The sequence below is a fragment of the Vombatus ursinus genome, unplaced genomic scaffold (genome assembly GCF_900497805.2).
Source record: "Vombatus ursinus unplaced genomic scaffold, bare-nosed wombat genome assembly UNPS02010461.1, whole genome shotgun sequence".
Taxonomy (NCBI): domain Eukaryota; kingdom Metazoa; phylum Chordata; class Mammalia; order Diprotodontia; family Vombatidae; genus Vombatus; species Vombatus ursinus.
The window spans coordinates 7,596,499-7,623,948 of NW_020950239.1; the positions used below are offsets into that span (position 1 = coordinate 7,596,499).

General features: G+C 38.0%; 1 protein-coding gene across 1 annotated transcript in view; it reads left to right on the forward strand.

Moving 5' to 3' along the window:
- The window catches only part of EREG (epiregulin), a 30,314-nt gene extending 13,029 nt beyond the window's left edge, over window positions 1-17,285 (forward strand). The window contains exons 4-7 of the mRNA XM_027854500.1: window positions 4,396-4,482; window positions 11,814-11,937; window positions 13,284-13,433; window positions 14,198-17,285. Coding sequence (XP_027710301.1) covers window positions 4,396-4,482; window positions 11,814-11,937; window positions 13,284-13,433; window positions 14,198-14,288 — 452 coding nt within the window. The 3' untranslated portion in view covers window positions 14,289-17,285. The remainder of the gene's footprint in view (window positions 1-4,395; window positions 4,483-11,813; window positions 11,938-13,283; window positions 13,434-14,197) is intronic.
- The last annotated feature ends 10,165 nt before the right edge of the window (window positions 17,286-27,450 follow it).

Here is a 27,450-nt window from a genome sequence, read left to right on the forward strand (position 1 = left end):
GTGGGAGGTTGGGGGGTTTGGGGGAGAAGAAGCATGTCACATGAACTAGATTTTAAGAGCAATTTTGCTTAGCCTGGGCAAGAGTCTACACTATCACTAGTAGTTTTCTTTTTCATATTGTACAGGCTTTCTCTGTAGAGGTATAAATACACATACACATTTAGGTATATATGATACATACATATGATACTTTTATTTATTAACTATCCCTGGAAGGCAGCATGGTACAGTATATAGTGCAGGTAAAACCTGTGTTACCTGGGGCAAGTCACATAATCTCCCCAAGCCTCAGTTTCCTCATCTATATAATGGGTTGTAGGGTTGGACTCCATGACCTTTGAAGTCCCTTCCTGCTCTCAGTCTATGATTCTGTGACCCTATCAGACAGGTCTTTCTTATCCCCGTGGAGGAGCAGCTGGACCAGTGTGTTGAATCAGTCTGTAGACACCATTAGGGGAGAAAAATCACAGTACAAGCTATTTCAAGCAAGGATTGAAAGTTCTACCAGGATGTAAATAGTTCAATTGTAGAATGGTTGGTCTGTTCCCATAATCCAGAGGAATTGAACTATTCAGGAAATTCATAGGTAAAGCATTTATGCCACCCTTAATTGGTTGAATTTTAGTTTAAGACACTGTGGTGCCACGTAATGTAATATAACTGGTTCAGTTCCGTGTCTATTAGGCATCTACTTGGAGAGGTAATGGAAGATGAGCTGGATTTGAGCTATAGGAGACCTAGATTTGAATCCCAGATCAACTACTTAGTCACTATGTGACCTCAGAAATTCATTTCACCTCTCTAGGACTCAGTTTTCTCATCTGTAAAATGATGAAGTTAAACCAGATGATTTCCAATGTTTCGGCCAGCTCCAACGACTGTGATCTCACATGTCCATGCTAAGTATTAGGGGAGATAAAAAGATAAATTAAAAAAATTCTATCCTCGTATCATCATTCCCTAATAACTACGGCCAAGTAAGTTGAAAGATGGCAACCTTAATGCAGCTGATGAGAGGAGCCTTTGACATGACATTGATATTTAAAATTGGATTCAAAAATGAAATCTTTGCTGCAATATTAATCTAGCAATTCAGCGGCAGGTCTCACGGAAATCTTCCTGATCACTGGACTGGCTCCAAGGGAGGGCCGCAGGTAAGAAAAGCCCAGTTCTCAGGCTGGCACACCCCGAATTGAACGTTCTTTAATTAGCAAAGACAAATATTCCACCTGTAGCCTGAATGAACTGAAACCAAGTTTCTGACAGTGGAAAAATTAACAATGGAAAGGCTATTATCTGGTTTCTGTAAAGTATAAAGAGTTTAGATACTCTGTGTGTGTGTGTGTGTGTGTGTGTGTGTGTGAGACTTGTTATTTCTTGTGGGAAGACTTGGTAATATACCCTTTTAAAGTAATCATAATTTGTTGGGAAGGGTGAATGAGAATAGACACCAATGTAGCTAAAAGCATTCAATTTAAATACATGTGACCATATGAGCTAATAGAGATGGCACAATCCCATAGGAGTATTATATTGGGAAATTGACCAAAAGTTGAAATAGATGAGAATTCAAATTGTCCTTTGCAATGAGCAATGTGGATCAGAGTCAGTTTAGTCTATTTGCATGACAATAAACAATAAAGATCATGTGTCCATATTTTATCTTCAAAGAAAGTACTAAGTATCAAAATATTGGCCTACTCAAAGGTGAAATCCAGATAGACAACCTTAATCTTTTTAAAAACCATTAGCTTTATTTTTTTGTTTGGTGAAGACAGATTTAAGATATACTTCTGTTTCCTAGCCCTCCAATTAAACGGTATTTTCAAACTTCGAAGATTTAATTATTGGCCATTTACAAGCTGTGCTTTCTTTTGGACAAAGCATTTCAGCTCTCTGGACAGCAGTTTCTTCACTTACAAAAATGAAAATTTTGGCATAGATGGCTTATATGGTTCCTGCCACCTTTGAAATCATAGGAGTGCAAGAAATGCATGGGACTGTAGCCAATAAAACCGTGTTCTATTGGTCCTAACACTGTTTGCGTTCAGGAGATTGGACATGCTACATATAGTTTTAGTGAGTGAAAAACAAAGCATTCAGCTTAACAAGTCTATCCACCTGGCATTTCCAGGAGAGAGAATATCCATCCACCAGTCATAGGCATGACTTTTAAAATGCCAAATAGAATACTAGGTGGGCAGTTGTGGGGTTGTTTCCTCTTGAATGAGACCACACTAATTTTGCTATTTGACAGTAGAGGGCACTCTCAGCACACCCTGCCCACAAATAAATATGTATATACATATATACATACATTTATTCGTGCATGCATACATACATACATACGTACACAAATAGACAGCTAAGTAAATAAATAAGTAAATGAATCATTAAATAAACATAACTAGCTAAAATCCTTGAGAAGGAAATCCCAGTTATAACTTTAATTTGTTTGTTTTTTAATTTTAAACTTCACATACACCAAATAAAGTGAGTACTTCCATATACATATTGAGGAATAGAAGGAAAGGTTTGCATACAAAGCTGAGAATCTCTGTGGTGTAGACCTGGCTTTCTGATCTGTCTTGCTAGTTTGTAATTATCTCTAGCCCCTCTCCCTCTAGTTATAACACCTGGGATCATGTCACCTGACCCTGCTCTGGTTTAGTTGATAGGATTTAAACTCATAAGGGGCCTTGGTGATCTTAGGATTCAAATCTCTCACTTTCCAAATGAGGAGACTGAAGCCTTAGACATTTAAATGACTGACACGCATATAGTAAAATTATGATTTTTACACAATTTACTGACTCCAAATATGGTAGGAGAAGAAAATACCTTGTTTTATTTTCGCCCTTTTCTAAACTCTGTGCCCTTTACCTAACAACTATTTCTGTGGAGTGGAACTAGTCACAGAGGTTAACATCTGGGTCTCCAACTTAACAAAAATGGTTCTATTCTGTTCCCCCCCCCTTAAGTAAGTACGTAACAAGCTGAATGAGCACCCTCTCTTTTCCTGTAACTCCTTACATTTTGGCACCTTCTTGAGTGGTTTTATATATCTGATTGGAAGACCGCAGGATTAAACAATGCCTTGTGGAAACCATTGTTCAGGGCACTATAACTACTTCTGTTTCTCTGATGGAGACTCCAGTAAAGGAAGTTTAATGGCCTTCTCAGACTTCCAGATAGTTAGGACAGAGTATCAGAATGCTTAAGTCTGATCTATCTAAGGTATCTATTTGGGCATTTCCTATGTGCAATAATCGGGGTATTGAATTTCACTTCAAATTTATGGAGTGTGTGATTTTTTAAATTTTAAACTATCAATGTAAACTAATATAAAAGGTACTTAAAAAAGAATACTGATTTTTTTTAAGATTCAGTTTCCATGTCAGTTGTTACTGAAAGACCTGAGTTCAAATCTGACCTCAGACACTTACTAGCCATGTGACCCTGCGCAAGTCACTTAACCTCTGTTTGCCTCAGTTACCTCAACTATAAAATGGAGGTAACAGCACCTCCCTCACAGAGTTGTTGAGAAGATCAAATGAGATAATATCTGTAAAGATATTATCACAGAGCACAGAGCATGGTATGTAGTAGATCCTTCATAAATGCTAAGTCCTTTTCCCCAATACACATAGGATTACAGATATACATTTGTCTTTCTTTGATATCTCTCTTAGCTTTACAATATGACTCCAATAAAGAGGTATTCATTTCATTGTTGAGTTGTTTTCATTCATGTTTTACTCTTCATGAACCCATCTGGGGTTTTCTTGGGAAAGATACTGGAGTGGTTTACCATTTCCTTCTCCAGACTATTTTCCAGATGAGGAAACTGAGGTAAACAGGGCTAAGTGACTTGCTCAGGGTCACTCAGCTAGTAAGTGTCTGAACACTTGAACTCACAAAGGTGAGTCTTCCTGAATCCAGGGCTAGCTCTCTATTCGCTGCACCATCTAGCTATCCCAGGCATTCATCTTTTGATAGAATTAATGAAGTTTCTGGAGTTGAACTTATAGTTTATGAATTCAACCCTCTGCTCCTCACTCCTCCACCCCCAGAGATGCTCTCTTCAATTTGTGCTTTTAAATCTATTGAACTTGACTCATGTGTCTTAACTTTCTGTCTTTGGAAAGGTCACTTATGATGTATTAGTTAACAAAAGAATATATATGAAACTACTGAAATGTAATGAATTATACGGTCATGCTAAAGGATTGAGTGTTTCTTTTCATTAATTTTGTTGATCTTGAGATGAGATTTATGCCCAAGAAATTCTTGAAAAGTCTCTATGAAAATTGAAATTATTTAAAGGACTATCAAAACTTTTCTTTTATTTGAAACATTAATTAAAATCTCTTGTCATTTCTTCTTTGGAAACAGGTGCGGGCCTTTTACAAGATGTTCACAATACAACGGTGATTCCTTCATGTATCCCAGGAGAATCAAATGAAAATTGCACTGCTTTGGGTATGGTCATCTTTTTAAAAATATTTCTACATGCATTTATAATATCTCTGTCCCCCTACCCTTCTTTTATGGAACCAAAACAACTCCCCCCACCAAAAAAAAAAACCCTCTAATCATAAGCATGAGTAGTCCTGCAAAGTAAATTCCCACATTGTCCATCTCTGAAAATGTGCAACTCTCTGTATATTTTAAATTCATCATCTCTTCATCAGGGGATGAGTGACATGTTCCATCTTCAGTCTTCTGAATTAATGGTTTATCGTTGCATTGACCCGAAAGACTCTCGTAGTTACTTTTCTTTACAATGTTGATGTAATTGTATAAATTGTTGCCTTAGTTCTACTCACTTAAGTCTGCATCAGTTTATAGAAATCTTCTGAGTTTTCTCTAAAACTCTCTTGTCTTTTGTGGCACAATAATGTTACATTTATGTTCATATGCCATAATTTGTTTAGCCACCCCTCAATAGGAATCCAGCCTCTTAGTTTCCATATTTTAGTTCTTACAAAAAGAGCCACTATAACTATTTGTGTGTGTGTGTGTGTGTGTGTGTGTTCCCTCTTTCTTTGATCTCTTTGGGGTATAGGCCAAGCAGTGTCACTTGGACAAAGGAGAAGCACAGTATAGTACATTTTTGAGCATAGCTCCAAATTGCTTTCCAAAATGGCCGGACCACTTCACTGCTCCACCAAAAGTGTACCTATGTGGGGCAGCTAGGTAGCAAGAGCACTGGGGTTGGAATCAGAAATAAGGAACTCATCTTCATGTGGTCAAATCCAGCCTCAAACACTTACTAGCTGTGTGACCCTGGGCAAGTCACTTCACCTTGTTTGCCTCCGTTTCATCGTCTGTAAAATGAGCTGGAGAAGGAAATGGCAAACCATTCCAGTACTTTTGCCAAGAAAACCCCAAACAAGGTCACAGAGAGTCAGAGATGATTGAAAATGACTGAACAATAAAAACAAAAACAAACATTGTCCCACAGCCATGGCAACAAGTGTTATAAATATGCTCATCTCTAGTAATGTCATTCTTAAGAATTAACCATTTTGAAGAATGACAAAAACTCAAAAAGACTATATTTGTATACATGTATATATGTGGGTATATATATACATATACCCACATGCATATGTATATATACACATATATCCCCACACATACACAGAGAGACAGACAGATAGACAGAGACAGAGGCAGTATGGTGTAGTTACAGGACCTGGATTAAAACCTTGATCATTTTCTACTAAATCTGTGAGCTTGAACAAATAATTTAAACTCTCGGAGTCTCCATTTTCTCACCTGTAAAATAAAGGGATTGGACACCATGGCTTCCGAGCCCCTTCTGGCTCTAAGGTATGATCTATGGCAAATGTTAAATCTGGTCATGCTGTTGCCTCAGTCATGTCTGACTCTTTGTGACCCCATTCAGGGTTTTCTTGACAAAGATACTGGAGTGGTTTGCCATTTCCTTCTCTAGTTCATTTTTACAGATGGGTAAACTGAGGCAAACAGGGTTAAGTGATTTGCCCAGGGTCAAACAGGTAGAAAATGTCTGAGGCCGAATTTCAAATCAGGTACTCCTAATTCCAGGGCTGGAGCTCTATCCAGTCACCATCTAGCTGCCCCAAATCTGGTCATAGGATCACTTTTTTAATTCTAGTATAGGGATTAGATAAGAACTAAAACCTGTGATTTTGGGTATAGGGGACTCCTGAAGGAGGAAACTCCCACCAATAATGCAGGTATCCTTTTCTTTTTAATTTAGAATCCTAGAGAGCTACCTGGGGGTACTGAGAAGTTAAGTGTCCATGGTCCCACAGCCAGAATTTTTCAGAAATGGGAGCAGAATGTGTGAAATGAAAAAGGAAAACCCTGGATTTCCACCAAACAAAATTAATTTTTTTGAGGGGGGATAGATTTTTGGAAAATAGGAAAAAAAAGTGGAAAAGTAAAAATTGGACACTACCTAGGGTTCAGCAAGGGAATTGGACCTTAGAAAGACTTCAAAAGTACTCAAGTCTATAATGTCATATATCGGGAGCTCTACTGCAGAACTCTTTTGAGAAAACCTCTTGGGAGAAGGCAATGATGAAACTGGGTAAGCGGTGATCTGCACATGCTAAGCACTTGGTACAGCTTTGTGTGCGTGCGCGCGTGTGTGTGTGTGTGTGTGTGTGTGTGTGTGAGAGAGAGAGAGACAGACAGACAGACAGACAGACAGACAGACACAGAGAGAGAGAGATTAGCCTTTCTCAACCCTATTTCTGTTTTCAACCTTTACCACCTTTGGGACTCTCGAATTTCATAAAACTTGTCATAACCTGCAGAGCCAGGAAATTGAAGGATTAACAGACCACAAAGCTGATAATGAGGGAAGAGGTGATCCCCACAGACACAGGGGGCACCCCAACTCTCAGCAGCAAGAGCTTGAGTTTGGCAAGTCTGAGAGTCAGGAAGGCAAACTGAGGCAGGGGAAGGAAGTCCAACTTTACAAGGCCAGGGATCAGATCCAAGGAGACAGGCTGAGAATGTCAAACCAGGTTCTAACAAAAAGTAGGTGAGAATACTTGTAATCACATCTCCCTGCCCATCACTTAATATCATAGGATGGTAGGATATGGGAATGGGAGGGACCTAAGAGGCCTTCTAATCTAACGCCTTCATTTTACAGGGGGAAAGCGTCAGAGGGAGGATTTCAATCCACATCCTCTGAATGGAGAGCCAGTGCTTTCCCCACTGTATTTACACTGCTTCAATTTCGGGGCCTCAGTTGCCTCATCTGTAAAATGAGGATAATATTAGCACCTACTTCCCAGGATTATTATCTTCAATTATTATCTCTAATTTATCCCGTTTATATCTTGTTTGCACATAGTTGTTTGTATGTCACCTCCCTCATTAGACTATGTTGTCTTTGTAAAAGGAGGCAGCCGGATGGCTCCGTAGTGCATAGAGAGCTGAGCCTGGATTCAGAAAGACCTGAATTCAAATCCAACTTCAGACACTTACCAGCTGTGTGACCCTGGGCAAGTCAACAAGTTTCCAGTTGACCAAGTTTCTTCAACTGTAAAATGGAGACAATAATAACGCCTATCTCCTGGAGTAGTTACAAGGATCAAATGACGTAATATTTGTAAAGTACTTAACTCAATGCCTGGAACACAGTAGGAACTTCATAAGTCAATCTGTCCCCATCCCTGAGAACACAGACTATTTTTTTGGCCTTTTTTGGCTGCCCAGACCTTAACACAGTCCCTGGCACATAGGTTTATTGTTGTTCAGTTGTTTCTGACTCTTTGTGAGCCCATTTGGGGTTTTCTTGGTAAAGACACTGGAGTGGTTTGCCATTTGCTTCTCCTGTTCATTTACAGATGAGGAAACTGGGGCAAATAGGGTTAAGTGACTTGCCTAGGGTCACACAGCTACTAAGTATCTGAAGTCAGATTTGAACTTGGATGAATCTTGCTGACTCTAGACCTAGCATTCTATCCACTGTGCCACCTAGCTGCCCTTCAGCAGATAGTAAGCATTTAATAAATGCTTTTTGATGATTTGTTGTGAGGATAAAATGAGACATTTGTAAAACTCTTCACAAGTCTTAAAGCTTTATATAAATTCTAGCTGTTTTTATCATCACCGTCATCATAATTATCATTATCTCTGAGGGTCCCTTACAACTTTAGATCTGGGATCCTTTATGAAAAAATACTTTTTTAATTTACAAAGCACTTGCTTCCCAACCCCCCCATAAGTGGTTAGTTTCAATATTTTTATCTCCATTTTACAACTGAGGAAACTGAGTCTCAGAGAAGGGAAATGACTTGTGGACATTCTTATAGGTAATAAATAAATAAAGACCCCACACCACACTCCCTTATAGCTCTAGCAGAGGAAATTGGGACTGGAAATTGGGGCTCCTGAATCTCTGTGGCTCTTGGCTTGGACCTGCCAAAATTCCTTCAGACCTTGGGACCTTTCAATCATCCTCATGTTGCTACCCCGAGTGGATACCTTAAGGACAGTTGGCAGCTGGGCTCCAATGTGTCTTCCCTCGATTTGGGATACTCACACACTCAGAATACCTCACGGTATTTAGATGCCGACGGCCGTGGCAAAGGACAAGTCCCTTCAAGGTGTTCAGGTCAGTGTCAGTTGGGCATACTCCCCTCCCCCTATCTCCTCATAGAGCAGCATCTAAGTACTAGCCCGCAACAACCTAGATGCTACATTGCAGAATCAGGTCCTTCCTGTTCTGCTTCATGCCAGGCTACACCCAGGGCTCAGCACATGGCAGCTGCTCATAGGATCCCTTCATTGGGGATGACAATGGGGAGTGCTGCAGGTGGGACAGCCGCACTGCCCAAAGTCAATGTGTGCAGGTTGTGGGGAAGGAGGGAGAAAGGAAAGGAGGAAGGTCTGCTCCTGCATTCTTTTTTAAAATTAACTTTTGCTCCCAATTAATAAGCATTGATTTTCTCTTCCTCCTGCTGAAGAAAAAGAAAAAAAAAAGTCCTAGTAACACAACAAATTCCCAGGTTGGCCATGCCCCAAAATATTTCCCATTCTGCATCCTGAGTCCATGCCTCCTGTATCAGGATGTGGGCAGCATCTTCTTCCTCTCTGTTTTTTTTTTAATTAGGCTCTTGGGATTAAGTGACTTGCCCAGGGTCACACAGCTAGTAAGTGTCAAGTGTTTGGTCTAAGGCCGAATTTGAACTCAGGTCCTCCTGACTTCACGGCTGGTGCTCTATCCACTGCGCCACCTACCTGCCCCTTCTTCTTCCTCTCTAGAAAAAGATCCCCACATGCCTTGGGGGAGGGGGCACTTGGAAGAGTCCAGATGTTACCAATCATACAATAACTCACTTTTGTCAGGCTTTGTTCTTCTTCAAAGGGTCTTCATGCACATTATGGAGGGAGAGTAATGTAGTGTTATTAGGAAGCTGGCCTCTTAGTCAGGAAGGCCTGGCTTCAAGTCTCATATCTAACATATACCAGCTGTGTTATCTTGGGTAAGTCCTCTTGGTGTACCAGGCAAATCTCTAAGACTCTAAGTTGCAGAAAAGGTGTTGTCTGGCACTGGTAGAGGGAATTTTCCCCTGGGAATTCTTTACACTGATGAAATCACAAGCCCAATTAAAAAGGGGGAAGGTGATGACTTTTCTCCCTATTATACTATTTGACCATCACAAGGACCCCATGAAGGGTGGATGTCCAGAGGGCAATTGAACATTGATATGGCAATTTGGAATAAGCTTTTCTGATTGATTTAGAGGGTTAGGGTGAATTATAGTACCCCAAGTCAGTCAAGCATTTATTAAGCCCTTACTGCATGCTAGGCACTGTGCTGGGGTCACAAAGAAAGACAAAAAAAGGGAGGAGGGAAATTATAAAGACAAATAGAGGTAGGTTAGGCTTGACAACAGCTCTGGATCATATTAATATTAATAATAATGGCAATAATAATGATAGCTAGCATTTATATATAACTTTAAGGTTTTCAGAATTCTTTACAATTATCAAATGAGATCCTCACAACAACCTTAGAAGACAGATGCTATTATTTTTTCCACTTTACAGATGAGGAAACTGAGGCAAACAGACATTGAGTTACCCCACCCAGGATCACACAGATAGAAAGTGTGTGAAGGGGAAAGATGAAGGGAATAAGCATTTTTTATATGCCTACAGTATGCTAGGCACTGTGCTAAGTGCATTATAGGTATTACTATCTCATTTGATTCTTACAACAACTCTGGGAGGCCAGTGCTATTATGTTGTCTGTTTTACAGTTGAGGAAACAGGCAGATAGAAATTAAGTGACTTGTCAAGGGTAACATAGGGAGTGAGGGTCTGAGGCTAGATTTTATTTGGGTTTTCTTGAGTCCAGGCTCAGTGCTCTGTGCACTGTGTTTGCCCCTGTTTGAGGTAGGATCTCAACATGATATATGAGAAGGATAAGTTAAAAGGACTGAGGGATGTTCAACCGGGTGACCTGGGAGAAATACGGTTGTTGCATTCAAGCCAAGAAACCCTGGCATTAAATCCCGCCTCGGACACTTACTACCTATGTGACCCTAAGCTTAACCTCAGTTTGCCGCCATTTCCTCACCTGTAAAATGGTCATAAAAGTAGTGCCTGCCTCCCGGGGCTGTTATGAGGATAAATCAAATAAATTTTGTTAAGTGCTTTGCAAACCTTAAAGTGCCATGTAAATGCTATCATCATTATTATTGTTGCTGTTGTTGTTGTTGTTAAACTAAGAGTAATAGGTGGAAGTTTTATAAAGTGCTACATAAATACTATTATTATTGTTAAACAAAGAGTAGTATGTAGGAGTTTTATAAAATGCTATGTAAATGATATTTGTTATTATTATTAAATTAAGAGTGATAGGTAGAAGTTATATAAAGCATATAAATTCCATCATCATCACCATCATCCTCAAACTAAGAGTAATAGGTGAAAGTTATATAAAGCATCATATAAATTCCACTATTATTAAGCTAAGAGTAATGGGTCGACATTGCCCAGAAGCAGATTCAGCTTAACTCAGGTTGCTGATGAGTTGTTTGACTCAATCCAATTCTTGATGACCTCATTTGGGGTTTTCTTGGCAAAGATACTGGAGAAGTTTGTCATTTCCTTCTCCAGCTCATTTTACAAAAGAGGAAACTGAGGCAAACAGGGTTAAATGACTTGCCCAGGGTTACACAGCCAGTAAGTGTCTGAGGTCAGATTTGAATTCATGAAAATGAGTCTTCCTGATTCCAGTGGCTATCCACTACGCCATCTAACTGCCCTACTTAACATCAGGTAAAGCTTCCTAAAAATGAGATAAGGCAGTGAAGACTGGGCTACATTGTTAGGTTTCCTGTTATTACCCATCAATGCTGTTCTTTGGGCAGTGGCTGAAGGAGCACTCAGTAGGGAGGAGTGTACCTATGGGGGTTCTTGCTCAAGGGTTGGAGTGGAGTCCCCTGTACAGGACCTTAATTGTCTAATATAAGAGTATGCTCTGCTATCCCATGGCATGCTTGGCCTAGCAGATATATATCATCTATTTTTGTATATTTTGTATATTTTTCTTGTCCCTCCTTTGGGATTCCATGTCTAAGCACCTCCATTTCCTCACTTCTGAAGTCCCTACAATTCAGAGATTCTATGCTTCTATTTAAAAAAAAATTCCAAGAGGCCTGGCATCTTGGGAAACTGCCTCACCTGCTTGCAATGGTAGCTGGATGATATATATCATTTTAAGTAAAGTTGACACTCAGTTTTTAAAGACTGAAGCAAAATAATCCATCTGTTTTCCATTCTTTCCACAGTTCAAATAGAAAATAATCCTCGGGTTGCTCAAGTGGCAATTACACAATGCGGAGAGGACATGCAAGGCCTCTGTTTACATGGGCAATGCATCTACGTGGTGGATATGAGTCAACACTTCTGTAGGTAAGTGGCCATCATCACCTCTTGTTGGATAATTTCTTTTTAATTGTTTTACCAACTTCCGGACTCTCCCCTTCCCAAATCATCCTTTGCAGCTCTGCCAAAGTAATCATTGTAAGGCTTCCTAAATCTGACCATGCTCCTCCCCTGCTCCACGTTCTCCAGGGGCTCACAGTGCTTGGCACATGAAAGGCACTTAATATATGCTTATTGGGTTGAATTGAACTAATGTGTATTTTGTGTATGCCTTGTATAAATTTAAGAAATTTTCAGTCAATATAAAAAAGGAAAATGGGCACACATGTTTTCTAGAGTTGTTGTTGAGACATTTCAGTCACCCCATTTGGGGTTTTCTGATACTGGAGCAGTTGGCCATTTCCTTCTCTAGCTCATTTGACAGATAAAGAAACTGAGACAGATAAGGTTAAATGACTTACCTAGGGTCACACAGATGGTGTGTGTCTGAGGCTGGATTTGAACTCAGGTTATCCTGACTCCAAGGCTGGTACTTTATCTACTACAGCACCACCTAGCTGCCCTATTGTAGAGTATTCAGTTAATTACGCTGTTGGATGAGGCCACTTATCTCCATAAAATCACAATTTACTTCAGATATCGCAATGGCAACTGAGAAGCTTAAAAAAAAACCACAATATTTGTTCCTTTATAAATGGCCAGCATTCATACAGTGCTTTAAGATTTGCAAAGCATTTTACAAACATCATCTCATTTGAGCCTCACAACAATCTTGTGAGGTAGAGGCTGTTATCTCCATTTTACAGATGAGAAAATTGAGGCAGATAACAGTGAAGTGACTTGCCTGACCAGGGTCACACAGCTTAGTAAGTGACTGAAGCCAGATTTGAACTCGGGTTTTCCTGAATCATGATCCAGCAAGCTAACCACTATACCACTTAGCTGCCCCTAAGACAATTGTATAAAATATAACACTTAGCTTTTGACATCCAGTGATGACTTCTTTTATAACCATTCGCATGCATGAGAAATGACTCTCTTTCATTGTTTAATTGTTTTGTGTTCTTTTAATTTAAAAAATTAAGGTACTATTCTCTGCTGAGTACTAGAAATACAAAAAGAAAAAGATAGATAGATAGATAGATAGATAAATGATAGATAGATAGATGGATAGATAGATAGATAGATAAATAGATAAAAAATAAATAAATCCCTGCCTTCAGGGAGCTTATATTCTACTGGGGAGTAGGGAACAGCATGTCCACAAGGTCACAAGATCATGGTTTCTGCTGTGCAAAGCCTCTATATTTCCTTTCCCTCCAAGGTTACTCTTGTATTAAATAACTATGTCCATCTTTTCTACTTTTACCTAGGTGTGAAGTGGGCTACACGGGCAGCCGATGCGAGCATTTTTTGCTAACTGTTCAAAAACCCTTGAGCAAAGAATACGTGGTACTGACTGTCATCCTTGTTCTTCTGTTCCTGATTGTCATGGCTGGCTCTATATATTATTTCCTCAGGTGGTAAGACACAATTTCTTTACCCTCTTCTTTTTTTTCTTTTTTCTTTTTCTTTTTCTTTCTTTGATGAGGAGGGAAAACCATATTGGTAGTATTTATGAAAGTGTTGGTGGCTGACCTGAAAGCATAAGGGTAGCCAGAGGATAATAGGGAAAATGCCTTGAATTTGGGGTGTGAGTCTACAGTCATGGAAACTGGGTTTGGATCCAAACTCTGCTATTCACTACCTATATATCCTTGGACAAATCATTTAATCTATCTGGCCTCAGTTTTCTCATCTGTAAAATGAAGAGACTGGACTAGACAGGTTCCAAGGTCCCTTCCAACTCTATATCTAAAATCCCATAGGTTAACAGTGATTTGTCATTAAAAAAAAACCATACCATATGTCCTATAAGTTTCAGATTCTTGAAATAAGGTTTGATGGGCATGTCTCTTTGACATTCAATAGTATAGTTCCGCTTTTGATCATATAAAGTCAACAACAACAACAAGAAACATTATTATGTACCCGTGGTTGATGATAATCACCAAACAGTGAAGTCCTACGTATTTACCTTGCATTGAAAATAACTTGAATTTGGTAAAGACCATCTGTAGAAAGTCTGCCATAGATGTCTGGTAGCACTGATTATATAAGATGGGGGTCCATGCAGCTTTTGAGTTCACATAACTATTTCTCTTGTTAAACATGGCAGGCTTACTTTACTCTTGCCTGTGCTGACTGAAGTACTAATGTTTGTTTTTTCATCTTCACATGTTCCCAGGTATAAAAACAGAAAAAGCAAAGAATCAAAGAAGGAATATGAAAGGGTGACTTCGAATGATGAAAGGAACTCAACATTGCTACAAGTCTGAAAGAAGTAAATGGCACATGCCCTACTACCTGTCTGGTGACAACCTCTTAGTGTTAATAGTTTTGTTTTATTAATAATATTTATGTTCAAAACAAAAAAAGGTCAAACCATATATTTTTTTCTTTTAAAAGAAGTCCATGGAAAAGATATTATTTTTATTTTTTATTTTATTATTTTTGTATGATGAAATGTTTGCTAATGTATAAAGTGCACATAGTATTTTATACATAAAATCAATTTTTGTAAGAAATTCAAACTCCTGGGCTAATTGCTTTATTGAAAGCAACAAAACTTGTAAGCTTGTACAGGAATTTAATCGAAGCCAGCTCTTGTAATGCATCCAGGATACTCAAGCAAATGTTGACAAATAACAGCATACATTTCTTAGATAATAATTTGTTGGAAAACATCATGAAAATTGACATCAAAGGAATGACACTGGAAGGTGAAGATACAATTTGCCTTGGAGTCCTGTGACAAACAAAACATTCAAAAATGAAAAAATATGGACAATGGCAATGGTCTGGGCAAAAACTTGTTTTTTCTCCACTCTCCAGCAAGAACTGAATGGTTATTTACCACAAGTGGCTGTGTACAGTATTCCATTTTAGGGCTTAATAACTGTAGAAATTCAAAATCAGTCCAAAATGATTTCCCATCAGCAGTGAACTAGAGTTACCATGGGATATTAAGTCAATAAATGTGTGTACATACCTCTGGTTTTCTTGTCTACCAAGTGAATGCTACCCGATTGCTTTCTGCAGCATGATGAAATTCTTCAAAGCTTGATACTCCAAGATGCTAATGGAACTGGGATGTCATTGGCTTGCAAATGTCCTCCAGAGATGCAAACCTTACCCCATACTGTGTGACTCTTGTCCTTTCTCCCCTAAGTCTGCCATAAGGGCTCCACCCAATGTGCTAGAGGCCAGATGAGTATTATAAATTAGTCCTTAATGATACATAACATTTTCCCTACTTAAAAACTTGATGGCTACATGGGTAACAACCATTGGCCAGATAAGGCAAACATAGCCAAGCTATCCCTTTTTCCCAGTGGTTTATCTGCCCGATCGACATTGTTTGAAGCGATTTCACAGTCTTAGAGTTTGTAAGTCATAAGTTCTTATGACACATTCCTATGAAGGCTGTTAGTCACAAAAGGCCACATGTGAGGTAATAGACAACAATCTTCTTTTGTATCTAAACTAATAATCTATAGGACTCTCAAGTCAGTTCCTAGGAACAGCTTTTAGCAACTTGATCCTTTTAACAAGCCTTGAAATGTCAAAAATTATTAAAATTGAAGGTAGGGCTATTTGGGATCTTGTGTCCAGTGAATTCCCTTCTTTTCCCTTTAGATTTTTCTTTGTCTTCTGTTCTGAGGTATGGGACCATAGCCAGGACCACAGTCATTGTGGGACAACAGTCATTGGCTCCAGGAGCTTCAGAATTTTTATCCTTTGGTGGCTATAAATTGTACCATGGTAAAAAAAACAGACAGTTGTCCTTTGGACATAGTGCCTATTTCTTGTGGACTTATGCATCATGACTTGGGTTTTGAATAAGTTTCTGTTTTTTAAAAATCTTAGAAATTTACCCAAAAGATAAATTCAATAAAGGTAGAGTAGTAAGACATTCCAAGTGTCGTAACTGGATCTGGTTGCACAAATTCAATCAAATTGTCCTCCAAATTCTTTAAACACTTAATTCATTGAACAGATTTGAGCATCACCTATGCAAACAATAAGCATAATTTTTTCTGTCAAGGTCATCATGCTTTCACCTATATTTATGCCTTGGCTATTTCTAATCCATTGTCTTACTGAAATAATTGTTCAATAGCAATCCATTCATTTCATTTATAGACATGACCTATATTGAATTCACTATCCAGAATGAAGTGAAAAATCAACACTGATTGATTTTTGTTTTGGTTCTAACACCTCCCAGTCCTTCCCTACCCCACCTCCACCCCAGCTTTAAAATCCATCCCAACGACTAACCTCCATAAGGAGTTGGAGCTTTCCTTGAGAAAGCACATGAAAGAAATATGAACTGGAACTGGTATTAGGACAGAAAGTAAATCAACATAGCTAAGGCTTTTATTTTCAAATAAAAGTCACTTGTCACTCAGTAGCCACACTGGGCAATGCTGTTTCCATGTTTCCCATATGGTTTCAAAGTATCCCACATTTAAAATGTCCATAAAATACCTTCTTTGTGCCTTCAATAGTTATGCAGTTCACTATGGATGCCTTTCCTCACCTTTGCTTCCTGTAATTATTTTGTTTTAAAAAGCTGAGAGTCAGAGATAAAACTTTAAAAGGGCCTATGTCTGTCAAAGACATGAGTATATGAATGGTGACAAGTTTAAAAAGCTCGATACTAAACCCATAATTTCCCAGAAAGTTGTAACAATCTACTGTTCACTCCAACATTAAGGTGGAAAAATAAACAATCCTAAAATAACCAACACACCAAGGTCTGGAATTGCATTAAAAGGTCTTGCTGAAAACATATAACATTTAATTCTAATTGCTAATTTAATAAAATCTCTTCCTATTTGCTTAAGTAGTTTCATTCTTTGGATGCAAGATGATGTTAAAGAGTGGCCTAAAGTCTCATGTCATCTCCCAGCATGACACACTCACAGTGACCTTTTATGGTCTTAAGGATGATAGTTAACTGAATTTCAGCTATTTGTTGCATGAAACTAAATCATACTTTCTACAGTGGCTACAGTGCCAATATCTATTTTCTCTTTAGTTCAAAGAATGTTATTCACTTTGGGAGGGGTATCTAAATTTGACCCACTTTTTCATTATTATTTAAAGTCCATTTTGCTAATTAGTTTTATAGTACCAAAACCTCATTCTAAACATTTACTGCTTTTTCCCAATTTCAATGATATTAGGGGAGAGGACAAGTCTTGGGCCAACCATGTCTTTACAGAATGTCTTAATGTTTTCACCCAAAAAAAAATCCATGAGTAGTATCTGACTTTCAAATGTTACATATTGTATATAAGATTCTATATATTTTTTTCACCTTGCTTGCAAACACTGTAATTGTTCTATAAAACATTCTAGGATACAGTTTATATTTAAAATCTTATTAAACATAAAATTGTATTGTATGCAATTTGTTGCTTATGATTGTCTGAACAGTAAGAGCCTACTGAATTGTATCAATTTGTTGTAATGAACAGTATCAGCTTTGATAGTAATGTACCTTAAAGTATTGAAGGAGAATGTCAGGACTACATACTATTGCACATTTTAAACATATCTATTGGGAGAAAAACAATTAAACATATTACATAAAACCAATATTGATTTATGGTCTCTGTTCTAAATATCATTTTGTCCTTTGTTTTTATTAGTTTGTTGTTTGGAACATTGAATGCATTTTTTGCATTGATATTGATAGGTCCCCAAGTATTGGAATATTGAAATATTGAGATAGGTCCTCAGGTATTGAGAACCCTAGGAAAAGATAGATACCAGGAAGATGGGATATTACAGGAGTCTACAACTGTAAACTACCACCTGGGTGACAAAAGAGTAACCAGATGTTCCTTCGACAGTGGGTTGTTGGGTGGGGCAATTTAAGATTTTAAGATTTAAGACTCACCCAAGTGAGTCTAGAATGACACATTACACATTTATAGTGTGGTGGGGGGGAAGAAATGGATGAGAAAGAGAGAAAAGAGCTCAAAGGAACATTTGAGTATTGTAGAGTGGGAGTAAAATCTTGAGGAATGAGTGTAAGGGAAGATGGGTTAACTAGTATTGTATATTAAGAAGACATCCCCAGGTGAGGAAATCCATGATTTTTCTAGGGGAAAAGTTGGATGGAGAAAATAGGAAGAAAAATCAATGTGATCAGCAATAGAAGCAATATCATGGGAGGATAGAACATTAAGACACAAAGTAGAAATGGTTCAGGAAAGAAATCCCAAGCCTATGATGGAGGTATGAGATGGTAGTGATGGTGGATTTCAATTATATATATATATATAATATACATATGTGTGTGTGTGTATGCATGTGTATATTACAATGAACAATTCCATATATATTTCAAATATATGATCTATACATACTTCAAATATATGATATATACATATATATATATATATATATATATATATCTCAAATATATGTGTCTGCCATATATATTACTTCTCTCTGAAGAGGCCAAAAGCAGGACAGCTAATAAAAATTTGACTCGCCTTGATAGTTTCCCACTTCAAAAGTACAGGAATCAATAAGGGGAACATCTATTCTGGATCCTATTCTCACCAGCAAGAAAGAAGTAGTTGTTGAATCAGAAAGGAGGGGAATCTCTTGGGGAAGGAACCATTTCATCTTAGAATTTGCAATAAAGGAAAGCTGAGCATAGTCTGACATGCACTCTAGTTTGGGACAGAGTAGATTTCAGAAGTTTCATAGAAAAGACAGACAAAATTCTATGTACAATGCCAATGAGGAGGAAAAGAAGGTGTCAGATTGAATGATGTTTATATCCATGGAAGTCAAAAATCAAACTGGATTATTTGTAAAGAAGAGTGAAGCCAAGGCAGGTAACAGAGAATAGATACAAAAGAGTGATAAGGTCGGTCAGAATTGATAACTCTCAAAATGAGCCAAAGCTGACCAGGAAAAGTGTGTGTGTCTGTGCGTGTGTGTGTGTGTGTGTGTGGGTGTGTGGGTGTGTGAGTGTGTGTAGTTAAATTAGAGGAGGGAAAGAGTGAAAAACACAAAGTGATATGGTGGGTTAGATGAATTTGGACTGACATTCATTCAGACAGAATTAAAATAGTTCAGCCTTGGAGTGGATTTCCAAAGCTGAGTTAATTAACTCCCTCAGGAAACAGAGCAGTCTCTCCAGAGATCAGGTCCTTAAGTTTCAATTCCAAATCATATGAAGGGAGACATTAGCAGTGTAGTTGGCAAGATGTTTCTGTTTCCTGAGCTTAGAGTACACACACACACACACACACAATCTTTTTTCTTTTTTAAATAAAATACTAACTAGCCACACCTCCACCATCTTGAATTTTTGTAGGTCATTTTCTGAACTCAAGAGCAGGGCTTTACATTGTCTCTATTGCATTTCATCTGATTATAATTAGCTGGTTACTCTTGGGTTTCAAGATCTTAGCTTCTGAATCTGCCACCTCATGAGTTAGCTTTGTGCCATCAGCAAATATGATGTGCGTGTTCCCCAAGTTATGTTAAAGGGCATAGACTATGCACAGATCTCTGGAGGCATTCCCCTGGAAATATCCTGCCAAGTTGATATTGAACCATTAACTCCTATTCTTAGAGTTCGACCATCCTTCCATTTCTGAATGCACCTGCTTGCATTATTGTCTAGTCCACCTCTTGCCATCTTTTCCACAAGAATAATATGATATATTTTATCAAAGCCTTTGCTAAAATCTTGGTAAACCAAATCTATGGCATTCTTCTCTTCTCTTAGTAACCTTGTTAAGAAAGGAAACTGGATTAACTGGGCAAATTTTGGTGAAACCTAACTCTGGTTCTTTTTAATCATTGCTTCCTTTTCTAAATATATACTAACCATCTCTTTAATCATCCTTTCTAGAATTTCCCCAGGAAATGAAGTTAACTTACTGAATGAATTGAATCAATCAATCAATAAGTATTCATTAAACACTTATGTGCCAGGGACTCTGTAAACACTGGTGTTAAAAATATAAGCGAATAAAACAGCCCTTGACCTCAAGGAGCTTACATTCTAATAATGAAAGACAACATATATAAGGGAATGATGGCCAGGGAAGGGTATTTTTGAGCAGGGAAGTCAGAAAGAAGAAAATTGACATATGTTTTTCAGGAATGATAGTGTTGACTTCATTTCTGCTCTCAGAACATTAAAACATATTGGCCTAAGCCAATATTTTTCAAGTGGGCTGCAAGATCACTCCAGGATCCTGATATGAGAGGGTAGGGGTATTCAAAAAGAATCATAAGGATTGAGGCCATCAAGTTGCAAATTATTGTTTGTAGGGTGACACCATAAGCAAATTACGGTAGCATGAACAGTTTACCTGTCAGATTTATGGATAAAGAAAGAATTTATGACTAAACACAAGATAGAGAGCATTACAAGATATAAAATGGTTAACTTTTATTATATTAAATTTAAAAGTTTTAGAACAAACAAAATCAATGCAGCCAAGATTAGAAGGAAAGCAGAAAGCTGGGATTGGGGGAAAGGGCTTGTGGAATTTACATTAAGTGTCTCTGATAAAGGTTTCATTTCTCAAATATGTAGAGAAATGAGTCAAATTTATAATAATACAACTCATTCACCAATTGATAAATGGTCAGAGGATATGAACAAGCAGTTTTCAGATGAAGTAATCAAAGCTATATACAGTTATATGAAAAAATGCTCTAAGTCACTATCAATTAGATAAATGCAAATTAAAACAACTCTGAGGTACTACTTCACACCTATCAGATTGGCTAATAAGGTAGAAAAGGAAAATGGCAAATGTTGGAAGAGATGTGCAAAAACTGGGGTGCTGATACACTGGTAGTGGAATTGTGAACTAGTGCAACCATTCTGGAGAGCAATTTGGAACTATAGCCAAAGGGCCATAAAACCTTTCCAGGAGTGGAGAACCTGTGACCTCAAGGCCATATGTGACCTTCTAGGTCCTCAAGGGTGGCCCTTTAGCTGAATCCAAACTTCACAGAATAAATCCTTTTATTAGGGCAATTTGTTCTGTGAAGTTTAGGTTCAGTAAAAGAGTTGCACTTGAGGACCTAGAAAGCCATGTGGTTCCCCACCCTTTCCTTTGACCCATACGCCTTGACCCAACAACAACACTATTATGTCTGTATCCCAAAGAGATTTAAAAAAAGAAAAAGGACCTATGTGTACAAAAATATTTGTAGCAGCTCTTTTTTTGTGGTGGACAGAATTGGAAATTGAGAGGATGCCCATCAATTGGGGAATGGCTGAACAAATTGTGGTATATGGTGGTGATGGAATACAATGGTGCTGTAAGAAATGATGAGCAAAATGCTTTCAGAAAAACCTGGAAAGATTTACACAAACTGACACAAAGTGAAGTGAATAGAACCAGGAGAATATCATACATAATAACAGCAATATTGTACAGTGATGAACTGGGAATGACTTAGCTTTTCTTAGCAATACAATGACCCAAGATAGTTCTGAAGGACCTCCAGAGAAAGCATTAATGGAATCTGAATGCAGAGGAAACATACTGTTATTGTACTTTCTTCATTTTTCTTGGTTTTTTTTTTTTGGTCTGTGTTTCCTTTCACAACATGACTAACATGGAAATATGTTTGCATGATTGCATATGTATAATCTTTATCAAATTGCTTGCCTTCTCAGTGATGGGGGAAGGGAAGTAGAATGAAAGAGAATTTGGGACTCAAAATTGTAAAAAAAAAAAAAAAAGTTAAAATTGTTTTTACATGTAATTGGAAAAAATAAAATATTAAGATTTTTTTAAAAAAAATTCTTGTTTGTAGTTGGAGCCCACTATGTATGAGTGGAATGTTCTGGCCTTCTTTATCTCCACAGACCATGAGTCCCTCTCCACTGCAGTGCCAGACAGAAGCTGCAGCACCCAAGCCAGTCACTTGGTTGTGTAATGATATCTGTGAGACAACTTGCAGAATTGTGTGCATTTGTTCGGGGGAAATGAGGGAAGAGAATACGGAACACCAAGAGAAGAAACCAAAATCAATGGGGAAGAAAAGATTTTGGGGGAAATGAGTTTGAGTTTGAGACTGACTCCATTAAAACAAATACTACTAGCTAAACTTCCATAAGAAAATACTTTGCTTCCAAAACAAGCGAACAAAAATCATTCATGCTGACATTACAATGAAAATCTGAAGCAAGGATAAATGCTTGGCAAACTCAAATATGATACTAAGCTTATACTTCCTGTTGGTTTAATAAAGAAAAACCCATTTCCTGCCTTTATTAATATCTTTAGATGATAAGATAATTGATAGTTTTGTTGTAAAAAAAATAAGCCTTGTGGAACTCAAAAATATATTTTTTTATTTCCTAATTAATTGTAATTATGCAAAATCATTTTTCTTGGGCATACTCAAATTAATGTAACAGAAAGAATAGTGGATTTACAGAAAGAAAGTCTGGGTTTTACATAAATAATTTAACATTTCTGGACCTTAGTAAAATGAGAACATGGGAAGAGCTTGCAACAAAAACACTCATGAGGGTGAGACCTCCTCTGGAGGCATCAGATAACCTCCTTGCTAAAGGTCTCATTCTATGACTTTCTGAGAAATCAGACATTATTCAAAGTTCACTGAACTTTTGATTCCTGAATTCCCCTTCCAGGGTACAGTGCACGAAACAGAGGACACCAAAAAGTACCTATTCTTGCAGAGAAGTACTATTACTGCTTCTTAGGTGGGTATTCATCTGTAATGTATTGCACTCATAACAAAGGTCTTCAACAAGCATGCCATGTACATAAAGGACATGCACGTTTCAGCATAGCTCTGACAGGAAACCCTTGTCATCCTCAAAACAGATGGTTGACATTGCTCTCTTGTGTTTGTTTGTTCTTAATTAGAAAAAAAATTTCCTCTTCTACCAATTTCCATGATCTTTCCAATTTCTTTTGCTGTTTCTCAGCACTTACATTTCCCAGTTCCTTCAGCATCTAAGGATAAACAACTAAATTGAGACTAGTACTGATAAGTGATCACACTATTCAATGTCTTACCACATATTTCCATTGGTTTGGAATCAATTACAATATTTTTAATAATTGTAACAGTGATTAGTGAAAATTCAAATATAAATTAATTGATTGATTAATTGATTTGGATTCAGAAGACCCAAGTTCTGCCCCCATCATATCCTATATAATTTTGGACAATCGATTCACTTTTTTGGACCTTATTTTCACATTTGACAAATGAGGGAAGACCTTTTCTAGGTCTAAATCTATGGTTCCACGTCATCTTTGTTAGGACAGATAAGAGAGCTTGCTCTAAACCTGAGTTTCAAGAGAATGTGAATCATGTGCTTGCTTTAGATGAAGTAGAGATTAAAGTGGGGAAAAACTGGCATGATAATATAAATAGACACCTTATCAGTAGGCTGGGCCCTTTAATAAAATACTGATTGGACTAGAGAATAAAATTTTGAACTGGACAACTCATTCAAGAGCTGTATCAAGAATGCCATCTCTTCTCCACCCCAATTCCCAATATGGCTCAGGCACCATGTAACTGCAAAGCAAGTAGCATGCTACCTATAGTACCTACCTTAAAGAATTGTTGTAAAGATAAAATGAGATAATATTTGTAAAGCACTTTGCAAACCTAACGGGCTAGCTAATGTAGTTATGGTTTCTTAGGCATCTTCAGACCTCAACGATTTTCTCCATCAGAAGAGACATTTGTTGGAAACTCCCTGATATTTGAATCACTTGTCTAAAAAGGCATTAGTCCCTACCTTTTCTTCTCAATCTGATTAGCTGTCATGGCTGTTTCCCATTATTTTCACACAGTCTTGCCTGCCCTACTCACCGTATCTATTAATAAAGAGACAACGGCTGCCTCAGGTTCTAGCCAAAGGCCCTGAGCAAAAGGATATCTCCTCTTTTATGGGTTTTGAGGAGCATAAAACAAAGAACAGAGCAGGGTAGGTGACATCATGGGTTGAGGGCAACCTGATTGGTAACATATGCAAAGGGACCAAAATGATTGGTTAGAAGCTTGTGGTGAGGGGCAAGCAACAACACCCTCCTTCTCTCCTGAGACCAAGAAGTCTTAATTATTTAAATACACCCACAAAGCCAAAGTTAAGGGTCCATATTTCTTTTGACAGCCAACCAGACATCCTTGAAGGATAGCTTGGTGATGTAAAGATATTAGGTCTGACTCCTTTATGCAAGCCATATTCTTCAAGGTTAGCACAATTCCTTAAGGCAAGAATAGAATGGTAATTAGCAAGAGAACTGGATCTCTAAACTTAACCCATTATAGGCTAGCTTGGATTCTGAACTAAATTCAGAAGCAGAGAATCATGACTTAGGCAGTTACAGGACAAAATCAATTAATTGTAAATAGGACAAATAAGAAAATGATACAGGATCAATTTCAATTATTTTATCTCTTTCATTTTCCTCTGCATTCTTATCCTGTGATAGTCATCATGTCATAGTGCATTGAAGAGTAACCTCAGAGCCAGAAATTGTTGAATTCTCTTCTATGTAACTATGTGAGTGTGTTTAAATCACTTAACCTCTCAGTACTCCAGATTATTCTCTAAATTATAACAAAATTTTTGATCTGCATTGCTCTTTTTCTTTTCTCTCTATGCTCTCTCACTTGGTGATCTCAAGCCCTCCCATGGATTCAACCATCATCTTTATGCAAATGATTCCCAGGTATATTGATCTAGCCCTAGTATCTCTCTGGAATTCTATTTCTGCATCATCAACTCTCTTCGGACATCTTGAACTGGATGTCCCATATCAAATTTAGCATGTCCAAAACAAAACTCATTATCTTTCCCCCCCAAAAAAGATCATCTTCCAAACTTCCCTATTATTATCAAGGGTATGACCATCCTTCTAGCCACCCAAGTTTGTGAGCTCACTCTCATCCTTGACCCTTCCTGCACACTTAACATATCTGATAAATTGCCGTATCTTCTAACTGGTTTCCCTGCGTCACATTTCTCCCCATTTTAACCCATCCTCCCTACTGTTGTGAAAGTGATTTTCCTAAAGCTCAATTATGTCTGTTGGAACCTTCTATTCAATAAACTCCAGTGTCTGCTTGTTACCTTCTGGGATCAAATAGACAATCCTCTAGCATGTAAAAGTCTTTACAATTTGTTATACCAATTAGCTGATTTAAGCTTAGGGACAACAGAATGCCCTAAGGTCCACATGATTTTGACCTCTTCACCTTTAAGAAATTTAAATTGCTCCATGAAGTTTGGATTCAGTCAAAAAGCTGCACTTGAGGACCTAGAGGGCCACAGGTAGCCTCAAGGCCATAAGTTCCCCACCCTGATCTAGGTCCTGATTCTTGTGCTATTCTTGGCAGATTCACATGAAGAAAGCATAAGAGTATGCTGTGCTTGTTCTGGTCTTCTTTACCTGTCCTGATCCATGCTTCTCTCTCCCTGCTATGGGAACTGACCATTGTTCCTCGCTGTGCCCCCTGCTACAATTCCTGCTTTCCTGGAGGCTCCTTCATCAAAATGTTTTCACCACAATTCTTAATTGCCAAATGTGAGAACCCCTTCTCAGTACTCAGCCCTCTTGACCTCTCTATAGCATTTAGCACTGATAACATCTCCCAGCCCTTATGTGTTCTTTTCCCTGGGCTTTCCTAGTTCACTTCCTATCTACCTGGCTGTTCCATCTCAATCATTTTTGCTGAATCATCATCTGTATCCCAGATTTGTCCTGATTTTTTTTCTCTCTTTATATTCATTGCCAAAGGTTCCTCTGTCATCTCCAGGTAGGTGACTCTGAGAGCTACATAGCTCACCTGGGTTCCCATGTCATATCACTAGAACATTTCCTATTATATGTCCCATAGACTTCTTAGACTAAACATGTCCAACCAGAACTCATATTTTCCCCCATATACTCTTTTCTTAACTTCCCTATTTCTATCAAGAGTATCACCCTTCTAGTAATCCAGGTTGCCAAAATCAGAATCATACACTTTCCTTCATCCTTTATATCTAACCAGCTATGAAATCTTGTTGACCCTATCTTACATCCATTGTATCATTCTCCTTTATTCCACTTACATAAACATTAAACCTGATAAGCAACAAAAATCCACCTTTTCTCATTCCCATCCTCCACCTCCTTTTCAAGAAAGAAAGAAAAATAAAAACCCCTGGTGCAAACATACATAGCCAAACAAAAGAAATGCCTACATTGGCCATGTCCAAAAATGTTTCAATCTGTACTCCAAATTTAGGAGTCATCTAACATCATATTTGATCATCACATTAATTACAGTCCCAAAATCTTTCAAAGTTGTTTTTTTTCCCAATATTATATAAGTTTTTCTCCTGGTTCTGCTCACTTCACTTTGCATCACTTCATGCAAGTCTTTCCAGGTTTCTCTGAAACCATTCCTTTCATCTACAACATAATAGTATTACATCACATTTATATGCCATAATTTGCTCAGTCATTCCAATTGCTGAACAACCCCTTAGTTTCCAATTCTTTGCCACTTCAAAAAGAGATTGCTATAAATCTATTTGTACATCCTTAGAGTTTGTGTTGCTTATGACTAACCTGTCCCTTAATCTATTCTCCCTTTTTTTGCCTCTCCTTCCTGTTTCCCTATTGAGTGAAATATATTTCCACAACTGTGATATATGAGATGTTCAGGGAGAACTAGCAATTGTGCTGAAAGGTCTTGCTGAGCCCTTTTCAGGGCTGTTCATCCATCTTTGGTGTCTGCCTTGACACAACTCTCATCTGTCACTCCAAGAAGCCGTAGCATATGCAGCAACCATCTTCAGGTAAACCATCTCAGCAGACTGGCTAAACCAGGTTGAAACTGACAGGCCTTAAACCTATTGGTGAGTTGCAGGGATGTCTACCTCAAGCATATGAAGATTTTCCCTGGTGGAGTAGGAGGATGAGAACAATTTGTGCAAAAGTAGCCAAAGTGCTTAGAGCTTGATCAGACATCGAAGTCACCAAGGTCATCCACTGTGTTCTGGGCCATCCCTAGTTGTCTTGACTTTTGTTCTGCCACTGGACTTTGATGGCTCAGGAAGAAAGAGGGATACTGATGACTTTTCACAACCATGTCTCACTTAAATCCAATTCACATGTAAGTCAAGACATCATCTGAGATGTCATTGGTCCTCTTCAAAAATGAAGGACAAACAACAAGGCTGACCTACTTTCCTGAGTATTTATGGGAAGAACAATCAATTGTCAACAAAGCCTGTTTGACAACCTCCTTAATCTTTTGCCAGAAACAATATCTATATCAACAGTAAACATATAAATGCATAATGTGGAGATTATCCTTTCTTGCAGAGTACATGGAACATGTCATGATGTAGCTTACAAATAGCTCTGGCCATGCAATGATCTTTAC